General features: G+C 45.6%; 1 protein-coding gene across 1 annotated transcript in view; it reads right to left on the minus strand.

Moving 5' to 3' along the window:
• Nucleotides 1–13,910, minus strand: part of SEPTIN11 (septin 11) — a 111,604-nt gene that overhangs the window by 22,795 nt on the left and 74,899 nt on the right. The window contains exons 3-4 of the mRNA XM_045284348.1: nt 13,526–13,721; nt 4,507–4,693 (exon numbers count right to left, since the gene is read on the minus strand). Coding sequence (XP_045140283.1) covers nt 4,507–4,693; nt 13,526–13,721 — 383 coding nt within the window. The remainder of the gene's footprint in view (nt 1–4,506; nt 4,694–13,525; nt 13,722–13,910) is intronic.

Below are 13,910 nucleotides of genomic sequence, written 5' to 3' on the forward strand. Positions count from 1 at the left end.
AGAATTCTGCAAGATCAACAACTTATTCATTACAACTACTTTTTTCAACAACATAAATGGTGACTGTACACATGTACCTAGTCAGATGGAATACACAGGAATCCAATCAATTAAGGAGTTTGGAGAGAGGCCATGGAAAGTTCAATACCAGTCAGAACAAGGCCAGCGGCCAACTGCAGAGCAGATAAGCAAGTGGTCATATGTAGAACAGGTAATCAACATACACAAGTTCAAGTTGAAGCTAAAGAAAATTAAGAATAGCCTACGTGCCAAAGGATGACCTTGACTATAACCCAACTGAATTCAGAGATCCTCTCAAGAACAGATTTCATACACTGAATCCTAATGACCGAACACCAGGTGAGTTGTGGGATGACATCAAAGACATTATACACGTATAAGTCACCAAAATGACAGGAAAGAGACCAAAATAGACATCAAAAGAGACTCAGAAACTTGTCCTTGAACATAGAGTGGCTAAAATGAAAGGAATGATGAAGCAAAAAGACTGAACAGAAGCTTTCAAAGGGCAGCTTGAGAAGACATGTTATAATGAAATGTGCCAGAGACTTGGGGTTAGAAACCACACGGGAGGGACACAACCAGCATCGCTCAAGCTGAAGGGGGGGAAAAAAAACAAGAAAAAAATTCAAGCCTCAAATTATACATTGAAGGAATCTGTGGGCAAAATAGTGAATGATGCAGGAAGCATCAAAGCGGGTGGAAAGAATACAGTCACTGTTCCAAGAAGAATTGGTATACTCAACCACTTCAGGAGGTAGCATGTGATCAAGAGCTGACAGTATGAAGGAAGAAGTTCAAGGTGCAATAAAGGCATCTGATAAAAACAAGGCTCTAGGAATTGACGAAATACCACGTGGGCCATCTTCAACAAATGGCTGCAACACTGGGAAACAGCTGCTAGAAGAAATCCGTATTTGTGCTATTTCAGGATCCAACAGGATATGAAAATGACTGAGCAATATTATTATTACCACACATAAGTAAAATTTTGCTGAAGATAATTTAAAAATCATTGCAGCAAAATACTGCCAGGAAACTGCCAGATTCAGAAGCTGTGGAATAAGGGATATCATTGCTGACATCAGTTAGACCTCGGCTGAAAGCAGAGAATGCCAGAAAGATGTTTACTTGTGTTTTATTAACTCTGCAAAGGCATTTGACTGTGTTGGTCAAAACAGATTGTGGCTAGCACTGGAAAGACTGGTGATTCTAGTATACCCAACGGATACTGCACATAGATGACGAGACTACCAGCAGTTGAATAGAACAGATGGACCCTGAGTAGTTTAAAATCAGAAAAGTTATGTTCCTGAGTGATATTCTTTCACTATGCATACTCAACTTGTATACTTAGTAATTCACTCAAGAATCTGGACTATGTGACCAAGAAGTGGGCATTAGGATTAGAGGAAGATTCATTAAGAACTTGTGAGGGCAATGAATGTACAAATGTGTTTTACACAATGGATGGATGTATGGATTGTGGTAAGAGTTGTATGAGCCCCTGATAAAATGATTAAAAAAGAAGAACTTGTGGAGCCAAGTCACATACCCGCGCTTGCTAAAGGTGAAGATGGCTTGAGGTACCAGTAACAAAGCAAAGACTGAAGGTGTCGCGGGTTTCTTTTTACTCAAACCCACAATCAATACCCGTGGAAGCAGCAGTCAAGAACTCAAATGACAAGGAAGAGAAACAGGAAGCGTGCCTCTTGGGAATGGAAACCAGGCCTGGATGTTCTTTATCGCATCTTGTTCAATATTGTGCTGGAAGTCTTAAGAGGGTACAGCAAGAAAGGGAAAATAATGGCATCCAAGCTGGCAAAGAAGTAAAACTTTGCTTCCCAGAGATGGCATGATCCTATACATTGAAAAAAAACCCCAAAGAATTGGCAAGAGAACTAATGGAAAGATTCAGCAAAGTGGCAGGATACAAAATCAGTTAGCTCCTTGTCTACTACCAAGAAAACCAGAAACATAATACCACTTAGAATAGCCCCCCTAAAGGTGAAATACTTAGTACAGAGGAAACTCAAAATGATACTCTGCAGTGGGCAAATCTGCTACAAAAGACTCCTTTAAAATGTAAAAGAGCAAATATGTCATTTTGAGCACTAAGGTGTGCCTGACCTAAGCCATGGTTTTGCCAATCGCCTCATATGAAAACAAGAGCTGGAAATAAATAAGGAAGACCAGAGAAGAACTGACTGTTTAAATCAGGGTGTGGTCGTAGAAGATGAGAATCCCACCGGCGGCCAGGAAAACAAACAAATCTCTCCTGAAAGAAGTACAGCCAGAACGAATGCTCCTGAGAGTGACGATGGTGACAGTGTGTCTCACATACTTAGGCATGTCACCAGGAGGTTACCAGTCCCTAGGACAGCGGTTCTCAACCTGTGGGTCACGACCCCTTTGGGGGTTGAACGACCCTTTCACAGGAGTTGCCTGATTCACAACAGTAGCAAAATGACAGTGGTGAAGTAGCAACGACAACAATGTTACGGTTGGGGGTCACCACCACATGAGGAGCTGTATGATAGGGTCGCGGCATGAGGAAGGTTGCGAACCACTGCACTAGGAGGACATCATGCTGGGCACCGTAGAGGATCAGAGACACACAAAGGAGGAAGTTCTTCAAGGCTATAGATTGACAGCCACTGGCTATACCAAGGAGCTCAAACATGGCAACCGATGAGAAGCCGGGGTAAGGCTGACAGTGTGTCGTGCTGCTGTACCAAGGGTCACTGTGAGTCTGAACTGACCTGAGGGCACCGAGCGGCAGCCAGCACACACACGTTCCCCGTGTTGGGAGTCTCCTGGCTGAGGCCCAACACTCAGGGACCAGAGAGGGCGGCACCTCTGCCCTTCCTTCAGAGCACTCCGGTGTTCACTGCAGGTTTAAGACGTTTGCTCGCAAATGCTCTTTCAAAGTTCTTGTTTTGTTTTTAGAACACTTCGGATCCAACATTTTTTTCCCTATTGTACAGACAGTGTTTCATGTGTCTTGTAAAAAACCCCAGCACTACAAAAGTCCGTGAAAGCCGCACTAAGGTGGTGTGGTAACACCTTCTTGGTCCAGGAGTCCGAATCGACTTAACGGCCACCAGCAGGTACGGAAGGGCTCTGGTTTCCTAGACTGACCTTAGGCTGTTCTTCTCAGGCTTGTGTTTGCAGCTGCTTCGGTCAAAGACCCTAAACAAGCATATCATCTCAAAATTAAAAACCGAAGAGAAAACCATCAGGAAGTTGCGATTTCTGGAGGCAAGTCAAAAGAAATAAGTTTTCACACTTGTGTAGAACTGGGTACTCCAGGAAATAGGGGGGGTTGGGCTTGGCAGGGAGAGGTGCCCCTGCTTTCCAAGCCAGCAGAAAGACCAGGCCCCCAGCTGGTGATCGCTCCCCTACGGAGGCTGACAGCGCAGCCCCCAGGCCTGAGTCACAAGGGCAGGAGGAGGGTTTGCATTTATCTCCCTAGTGCTCGCGCTGCTTCAAGCCCTTCGGAGCGTGGTGGCAGCTCAGGAAGCTGGCTCGGCGGAAGCCACGCCGGGCCCCTTTGTGGCCCCTTCACCCAGGGGTCTTTGCACAGCTGACCTCCAGAGCATGCCGTCTTCTCACTTTTGTGAACCGCTGGACAAACGCCACTAACAAAGCCCCTTGAAAGACTCGAGTCCCTTCCCATCGGCCTGAAAGGGGATTTCGGGGAAATGCCACAGCCTGGTTTGCAGGTTGGCTCTGGTTGCCTTTGGTGCTTTTTTATTTAGGGTGTGTGGGCCCCTCTCTATTTCAAACTGGAAAACCAAATGAACTGCAAAGTGGAGCACAGAATTTTATCAGCTACATCAGCAGTCCATTTCCTTCAAGTGTTTTGAAACAGAGAGGTGATAAATGATAAAATCCCGGGGCAGTGGGGGGCAGGGGATGGGTCAAAGTGAAATGAAAACTTCTTTTGAACAAACATGTTCGGTTTTAAAATCCAAGAAGGTGCATTGTCCTCATCATGCAGTTTTGGGGGGAAAAGAGCACCCTTTTCATTCTGAACTCTGAACTAAAGCCAAACTTTAAAACCACTTTTTAAAGAGGGATTTAGAGAAAGTTAAAAAGACACCACCACTTCGAGCACCACCCCCCCTCCAGCAATAACCCCTTGAATCTATATTGCAAGCTCTTGAAATTTAACCCTTCCCGTAACCATTTGGGCATCTCCTGTCGATAATTCCCCAACCCTATTAAAAGGAAATAAATTGAGTGCTAATTTAAGAGCTAAAGATATGTCATTTTAAAAAGCCACGTGTTTGGTTTTGGGTTTTTTGACGACCGACATTCATAAATTACGAAGCATTTTTCTCACGTTGCTAGACCCCATGATTTCTAAAAACCAGAAGAGAAAAGAAAAAAATTATGTTGAAAACAGACTAAAATAAGGACTTGGAATGAAGATGGCCTAAAAGGAGCGTGGACAGTGAGCAGGCCAGCAGCGAGTAGTACCTTACTATCCAGCTTTTTCATCGTGACCAGGTCCAGAGACTTGAGAGAATGGCCAGTGGGAGCGATGAAGTAGAGGCACGCGTGGACCCTTGTGTCATGGTAATTGAAGAGAGAACGCTTGATCTTCAACTCCTCTTGCAGATAGGCCTCAAATTGGGCGTCAATGTATTCCACTATTGGCTTATAGCTAGAATACAGAAGAATATTTTTTAAGATACATTTTCAAATCAGCATGTGTCTAGTCTCCAACCTCTCTGGCTTTTCACAATGGGTCTCTTCATCCTAAGTGATAAAGCCCCAAGCTCTTTACTTTGACATCCAAGGCCTTCCGCATCTGGCCCGGGCACATCGCTGCAGCATCCTCCCACACTGGCTAGGCTCACCTGTTCTGTCTCAAGAAGACACACCGCTAGAGTCGCCCCCACTTGCTTGTGCACCTTTGCCTCTCTACTGTACCTGGACTAGCATCCCTCTTCCTCTTCACCGCCTGGCTAGCATTAGCTCTTTCAAATAAAAATGATAAATATTACACGCTGGAATTCCCCTATGCACATCCAATCACATCATCCTTTCCTGCTGGGTAAAAATGAGCCTCAAAGTCCTTCTCAGGAAAGTGATTTTGATAGCCCCTATCGACCGACGGACTGACATTGGTGCACGAAGCCTGTCTCCACAGTTCCTTGCTCCATCCTCCATTAGAGAGAGGTGGGTTCTGGGCTCCCATGAAGCTCTGGGGCACACATTCCATCACTCTATAAAATGAGATGCCTGGATTGTTGTGACCTTTTGCAGTCACAACCCACTTCAGCTCCACAGGTGTGTGATTTAAAGGGAAATGTTACAATCTCCCCTTCTTCCCAAGTCCTAATTCAAATCTGTTTTGGATCATCCTGGTTGATTCTATCAACTGACCATCAACACAGTCTGAATAGGATATTGGAGTCATGTACACAGGAAGTTCTCTGGGGAATAAACAGTGCATTAGAGGTCACGGTCAAGAGCCCAAGCACTTTTTCAAGCCGGCAAGGGGATGCTCAGGCGACCTCGGTTTCAGCAGCAATGAGCTCGGTCTACTAGGAATCCAGAGGGCTTCTTCTCCCCCAATTCACTGCCTTGTTGGGGAATGATTAACGCTTTAAGAAAAGTAAAAACGATTTCTCATCCAAACCCAAGAATCGTAAATTAAACCAAAATCCTGGAAAGAGAGTTACAAATCTTTTACAACAGCAGCGATCTAAGAGAGAGAAGAAGAAAAATTATGACCAGAACTAAAAGGAGTCAGAGAAAGAAAGGAAGAGCTTTTTGACTGATTATTTTTCTTTGGTTCTTTATCACAACACATTGGCTCAATGTCTGGATGTGCAAAAGAAAATTCCTCTGTAATAAAAGTTCTATATCATAGCAAGCAAAAAAGAACAAACGAGAAGACTGAGTGGTAAGATTTCAAATTTTGCTGCGTGAAAATATAAGTAAGTAGCAAATAATAATAATACTGATAATGGTTCCATGGGATGATGGCTAGAAGGGTAAATTCAAAACAGGCTTCCTAAATCCAAAATCCAGCTCCACAACTTACCTGGCTGAATGACCTTTGGACAAGTTACTAAACTTCTCTGTGTCTCAATTTCCTTAAAGGTCAAATAGGAACAAAAACGTAGTATGTGTAACCAAGTAACTACTGGCCCAAGCAAATAAACTAATAAACAGCAAGGATTGGCCCATCACCATGGAACAAATAGTATAAACAAAAGAATATTAAGGCTGGCTTTTTTAAAAGGCTGGAAAAAAAGGAACATGACGCCCACCCGTTCTGTGGTAACTGCTCTGCCTCTGAGCTGTGCCCTCTAGGGCGGTGACCAGGCCACTCCCGTAAGATCCTCCCAGCCCTACAGTCAGTCCCCGGGTATTGTGGCAGATGTTTGGTGCATGTGTCTTTGTAGGACAAGGAGCTCCAAACGCCTACTTTGACCTAACGGGGATGTGCAAGGGCTGGGGAGAGGGTGGGGGGAGGGAATAGTTCATAGGCAATAGCTCCTTCCTGCTTCCCAAAGTTCTGTCAGCTCCCCAACAGTTCCTTAGCACGGACCCAGGTCTGTTTCTTGGACCATTTACATCTAGTCTTAGAGAACAAATTTTTTTTAAGTCACTATGCTCTATAGGAAAGATTTAATTCTGTTGATGAAATTGTTTCTTTTTAAAAAAATTCTTTTCCATTCATGCTTCCTCCTTGTCTCTGGTTTTGACTGTTCCTCTTCAAATGGTGGGAGATATAACTTAACCTTTTCCCTGAATTCACTACAGCCAAGGAAACCCTCTTATATGAATGGAGGGGAATTGAAAGATGAGGCCATTCTCCTAGGAACTTGAAGTCTTCTTGTATCTCGGGCCTCCTTCTGCTTGTTCCTCTTAAGTAGGGACCCCTGGCCAAATGTTCAGTCTCTCTTCATTGGACTCGATGTTGTCTCCTACAAAAGCATACTTATTCCCACCTCCCAATTGCTATCCATCTGGTGACTCTTCACACATATTGACCTCTATCCAGATCTTTCAACTAAGCATCAGATCCATCACCCAATTGCTTACTAGCTAGTTCTACTTGCTTCTGTAACTAAAGTTAGAGTCTAAAATTGAGCTCCTCGTGGCCCCAGACCCATAATCCCCTGTAGTTTTAGTATGATGTATGGTAGCTCCACCCACCCCAGTGGTCCATAATGGTGACCCAAGTCAGAAACCTGGGGTTTGTTCCAGAGACCTCTTTCGCTCTTACTGCCCACACCCAGCCAAGCACAAAATCCCAACCACTTTATCTCCCAAACATTATACCCACATGCCCACATACCCATTCCTGGAGAACCACTCATAAAACCCACTATTCCCTCTCTCAAAGATTTAATGATACTGACGAATACAAGCCAGCCAGCTGGTTTAGAATTCCTCTGCACAGTTCTCAAAACCAATTCTCTCCCCCTTGCTCTAAGTCAGCGGTTCTCAACCTTTGGGTTGCAACCCCTTTGGGGGTCGAACGACCCTTTTCACAGGGGTCTCCTGATTCACAACAGTAGCAAAATGCCAGTTATGAAGTGGCAACAAAAATCATTTTATGGGTGGGGGGTCACCACAACCTGAGGAACTGAATGACAGGGTTGCAACATTAGGAAGGCTGAGAACCACTGGTCTACCTCCTTTCCACTTCTGTAGATGGATGTTCACAGTCATAAAGAAGAAGAAAGCTTAATCCTGAAGTTGGTATTTGCTAGTTTCTATGCCTAAAGGAAAAACATGGGTTTATATTCCATTTGGCCGATTCAAACTTCCCTGGACTGTCGAGCTTTTACTCAGGGGAAGAGGAGCAAATAAACCTGACTCTTAAACGTTTCCGTTTCCTTTTAAGGCATGAGGCTGTACATCCCTTTGTGTTCCATTCATTGTTTTCCATATGAGTGAGGGGCGGGGAGAGAAAAGAAAGAAAATAGCAGTAAAATGACAGTTAACCCTGTATCTGATGGAAAATGCACCAGGGAAAGTTAAAATTAAGGCGGAAAATATGTTATACAATGTTGTCTATACAATGTATTTAAGCAAAAGAAATTAAATTCACTGCCATCGAGTTGAGGCCAACTCATAGCGATCCTACAGGATGGAGTAGAACCGCCCAAGTGGGTTTGGGAGACTCTAGCTGTTTACAGGAATAGAAAAGCTCATCTTTCTTGCAGGTCACAGCTGGTGATTTTGAACTGCTGACCTTGTAGTTAGCAGACCAAGGCATATTCGCTCCACTGCCAGGGCTCCTTTTGTATTCACTAGTCATTTTTTATATAATGTCATTCTTTAGGGACTGACTCTCCATGATGACCAGTTAACTAGATTTTCAATTAGCCATTAACCAAAAGATTGGTGGTTCAACTCCACTCAGTAGTACTGCGGAAGAAAAGGCCTGGTGATCCATTTCCATAAAGATTACACCATGAAACCCCCCTGGAGCAGTCCCACTCTCTAACACCCACACGTCGTGGTGACTGTGGACCGCCTTCAAGGCAGCTAACAGCATCCACAGCGTGGTGTGCTCTGGCTGTTAACCAAAGCCAGTTTTCTTACACTGTGGCCATCTCCAGCAGACAGTGTGATTAAAAAAAAGAGAAGACATTTAGAATAGAAAAGTCAAGCCGTCCACAACTATTTTATAACGCTGATCAACATTTGGAGCGTGTGCGTATTCTTGCTCTGCGGGCTGCAGTCACCCAGGCTTTTCTGAGCTGGTGACCACAATGGTCCATGATATGCCTCTGAGAGCCCGGCGCTCGACTGGAGGCAAACTACAGTTGGTGCTCTTTCCTGCTGGACAGCAAAACTCACCTGCCTGCTTTCCTTAGATCCCTTTCCTTCTTCACTGGCCAAACCAGGAAGCCCTTAACCAACAACGAGTTAAATGTGCTATGAAACATAAGAGGAACCCGGCCCAGATTTCTCATCCTGCCTCCTTCTAGCTAGCCTGGTCAGAAGCAGATAAGGAGGCAGGAATGCTGACGTGTCCAAAGCTACATAAACACACTGGGACATTCTTGAAGTCGTCCATCCATGGCCGAGAAGCCGGCCTACTCCTCAAAGTGTTTAAAAATAGTCCTGGGCGGAGGGAAACACCAGCAAGGCCTTTCCCATCCAGTGCAGGGCAGACGCAGGCACGCAGACCCCACTCCCCGTTGTTTTACGTCGTCGAGATGTCCGGGCTGACAGTCATGTGGGCTTCAAGGCAACCTTGTCGACAATGCCTTCTGAGGGACAAGGTAAAACATTCCAAAATGCCATTTGAAACGGTTATGCAACAGCTGTCAAGACATTTCAGAGCAAAAAAAGTGGTATCTAGGTTAGGTTAATATTACACTTCCTCTCTTCTAAGTCTCCTTGGAAACTATTATTTGACCCAAATGAGTCAGATCACTTCTTAAAGAGCCCGACCAGCTGCAAATTGGAGGCTCTACTGGGTAAGAGCCAAGTGCTGCTGGCTCGGTGCTAGAGGGTGAGAGCCCCAGTCTAGGGGGAGGGCAGAATCGCATCTCAGCCCAGAGGTGACTACTTTGAGCTAGCACAACACAAGATACTGGCACTAACAGGAAGATGCTAGAGGGTACTTCTCATGCCTGCAGGCAGGGACCACCAGGAATGATCCCTTGCGGTCAGAGAGGGCATAAACATGACATGATCTCTAACCCCAGCGAGCAATCTTTCAGGTCTGAGAGGCGAACGAAGCAGAGGGCTGGATGTGAGTGTAGTAAGTGACCGTGTAATCACCATGAATCTTTGCCTCTCTTCCTGGCTCCCACAATGCACCTGTCTTTTCTCCTGGGTTTCCTCTTCATTTATTTCACTTGACATTTCAAGCAGCCTTCCAGCAAGAACTGTCCCATGAATCCTTTGCATTGAGGTCCTAAATCGGTGGTTCTCAACCTTCCTAATGCCGCGACCCTTTCATGCAGTTCCTCATGTTGTGGGGACCTCCCAACCATAAAAGTGTTTCCGTTGCTTCTTAACTGTAATTTTGCTACAGTTATGAATTGGGAGACCCCTGTGAAAGGGTCATTCAACCCCAAACGGGTCGCAACCCACAGGTTGAGAACCGCTGTCCTAAATGACCAACTGCTCAGAAGCAGCAGCAGAGCTCAGATGCAGAAGAAATCTTTCTCGGGGCTCTAACAATCGCTCCCGTTACATCACAGGGCGATGTGCACTGAAGGGCCTGCAAAGAACTCTGTGGACAGAATATGGAGGCGGAGGCTAGCAAGTAGGTAAGTGCTTCGCTACGACGCCCACGAGGTTCAAGTATCAGGGATGTTAGCCGTAGTGATGGAATGCCCAGCTAGGCAGTACACATTGCCAGACAGAGCTAGTCCAGGTTCCTCTGCATAGAACACACGCATGACAACACACTGCCATGGAGGCAATCCCGACTACAGGACAGAGTAGAACTGCCTCTCAGGGTTCCTGTGACTCTAAATCTTTATGGGAGTAGAAAGCTCCTCTCACAGATGAGTGGTTAGTGGTTTTGAACTGCTGACCTTGCAGATAGTAGTCCAATGTATAGCCTACTGGGCCACCAAGGCTTCCTACACACATATGAGGAGGCTTCAAACGTTTATGGGAAAAGTTGATTATCTCTTCATTGCATTGTTCCGGGAACTTTTTGAAGCCCCCCCATATAAACCATTTTGAGGGAAAACACACAAATTAGCAAACACATCAGGAGTTGGAGGGAGAGGGAGAGTCAGGACTCAGTGGGCGCAGTGTAGGTTAACGGTGGTGGAGTAACCCGGAAAGACATAGTGATGAGGACCACTCAACATGACGAATGACATTGGTGTCACTGAATGGGCAACTGTTTGATATCTTTGACCACAGTTAAAGATCATAATTACCCCAGGTATACGAATGAAAATGCTGAACCTTAGCAAACTTGCCATAACTTACTGGTTTGGTGTTTACTGCTACAAATTGCTTACTCTGAGGAGCAAGGCCCTCATTCCTAAGGTGATGTCATCGCTCGAACATGTCGCTGGTTGTCCCTTCTGGATATATCTCTGGACCTGGGACAGTGTTACTTTCACTTTCTCACGCTGCTTTTAAGGATGAGCCACAAGGCATGCGATATTGAGATCGACAAACTGGACGGGAATCTTGGGATTGAGATTAATTAACATGCGGGGTGTAAACCAGCAAGTTGTAAAGAACAGCCACTTTCCTCAAATAAGAGCAAAGAGTATCTCACAGTGGAGAAATATAGTTAGTTGGCTTCATAAATGGGTGCATATGTATTGTGTGAAAATAACCCCCCACTGTATTATGTTTGGAGCCTTGATGGTATAGTGAGGAGTCCTGGTGGCACGATGGTTACAAGTTGGGCTGCTCACCACTAGGTCAGCAATTCAAACTCACCAGCTGCTCCGTGGGAGAAAGATTTGACTTTCTACTCCTGTAAAGGGTTACAGTCTTGGAAGCTCACATCTGCGGTTCTACTACTCTGTCCTTCGGGACACTATGTGTCAGCACTGACTGGGTGGCAGGGCGCTGGAGCTTCTGGAGGGAGTCCACTGGGTTGGGAGCCTTGGTGGCATTGGGCTGCTACCCAAGGACAGTTGTTGGCCCCACCCCCACCTCCAAACACACACCCAGCTGCTCTTCTGGGGAAAGAGGAGGCTTCCTGCTCCCATAAAGGTTTATTTAGAAATCCCAAAGAAGCAATTCCCCTGCGTCCTACAGATCGCTGTAAGTCAACATCAACTCAATGGCCATGGGTTTGGTTTTTCTATCATGTTTTTTATTTTAACGAATGGATCTATCAGATTAATTTGCCCTATACACAAACTATAGGGCAAAAGTTCAGGGAAAATATATTGTATTTTTTTAAGTAGGCCAAATGTGCCATGGCTTTAACATATACAAAGAATTTTATTGTCTATTTTACCTAATTATCCTATCAAACTCTGAACAGGGAAAACAAACAAACAAAACAAAACAACTTTACTCTAGATCAGGGAAGGGGAATGTCGGGGCCTCAAGAAGAAATCTTCGGGAGCAGCCAACATCCTACACCTCACCGTGGAGAAGCCGTTCCGCCCACCACACTCTCACTCACTGCCGTGGAGCCGATGCTGCCTCGTTGTGACCCTATCCGACCGGGGAGAACTACCCCTGTGGGTTTCCGAAACTGTAACTCTTTTCAGAAATAGAAAGCCCAGTCTTTTTGCCATAGAGCGGCTGCTGGCTTCAAACTGCTGACCTTGCTGATCAGAGCCCCACGAGTAACCACTACACCACAAGGGCTCCTAAAGCCATCACCTTGGGGGTGAGCTAATTAAATGTTTGACCAAATACAGCAAGTTCATTTTTAAGTTGATAATTTTAGATGCCCCCCGAATGAGGTTATCAATACCCAAATGGCCCTTGGCAGAAAAAAGGCTTCCCACCCCGGCTCTGAATCAACCTGAGTACGGGTGACGGAAGTCACACTCATTTAGACCGAAGGTGGTGATTCTACCCTGGCGTGCAGCCTAGCTCTGGGTCACCTTCGGGGTGACCCCAGAAACTTCACAATCGACTCCCAGTGCCTCACATTGCAGCACGAACATCAATATGTAGATCTGGGGCCACCTAGCGAGTAACTAAGATTCACCCAATAAATCTTCCATAAAAATGCTTGCCTCGCTGCAGGATTTCAGGAGCTAAGCTTCTTTCCTTCCCTCGGTCTCCTCGGATGAATAAGATGGTTCTAAGTATCACAGCAAGTTCCAGAAAGGGCCGTGGCCCCACAGCGTGCAGAGAATACCCAGACCATACACGGAGTCTTCTCGTTCCCAGACAACATTGGGCTTTTTGTACAAAACCATCCATTCAGTTTTCACCGGGCTCTGTAAGCATTGAGTCAAATATCCCAATCTGCTACACAGACGGAGTAGGGCTTATTCTCATTTCAAACTCCTTTTTCCTGTGATGCCTCTTAGGTTGTCAAGTGAGAACTCGGGAAACCACATCGCCCCGCCTCTTCTTGCAGCTGGTCCTCTAGATGTGACCTAGCTTCCATCTACCAGCGAGCAGCCACAAACCACCTGGCAGCAAGGAGTGAGCAACACAAGGCAGAGGCCACCCACAGGGGCGGGGAAGGTAAAAGCATCTGGTTCTCTAGAACAGATGTGGTGGCAGTTCTAGAGACTTCTCCAGAATGTCACCATATGATACTTCTCCAGAATGTCACCTAATGAGGCGACTGCTAGGGGCGATGAGGTGGGATGGTATGTCTCTGGAATGTTAGGGAGAGCCCTCAAACCTGGCACCATGACCCTCTTAAAGGAATATCATGAGCTAACCCTACTTCTAACAATCCCTTTTCTACTGAAACGAGCGGAAATAGATTGTGCTGTCTGATTCCGATACAAGTCCCATAACCACTGACCACACAAACAGCCTTTGGATTAACCCAGGATGAATTCTGTTACTTCCTCACCATTTATAGCCCATAACCCCCAAGATGCACCTGTCATCTTTGTTTATCTGGTCTCCAAAGCCCACGGTGTCCACGATGGTTAACTTCAGCCGGACGTTGCTCTCCTGAAGCTCGTAGCTCCGGGCTTTTAACCGCACACCCGGTTCATTGTGCGTGGCTGGGTCACTTTCAAATTTGGTGTTGAATAAAGTGTCCATTAACGTAGATTTGCCAATGCCTGTTTCGCCTAGATGAACAAGGAGGGAAATAAAAGAATGAGAGACGGGGTTATTGCCTCTTGGACATCACTTCAGCATTTTTCCCAATCACAGCTGCAACATTAAAAATATATGTATCACCAGAAACCCTACCAGCAAGTGATAATTAGTTCCTCATTTCAGCATCGCCCAAGGAATAAAGACCTCCCTGGGAATGC

Source organism: Echinops telfairi, unplaced genomic scaffold, assembly GCF_000313985.2.
Source record: "Echinops telfairi isolate 266 unplaced genomic scaffold, ASM31398v2 ScPeMD7_7468;HRSCAF=8506_0, whole genome shotgun sequence".
Taxonomy (NCBI): domain Eukaryota; kingdom Metazoa; phylum Chordata; class Mammalia; order Afrosoricida; family Tenrecidae; genus Echinops; species Echinops telfairi.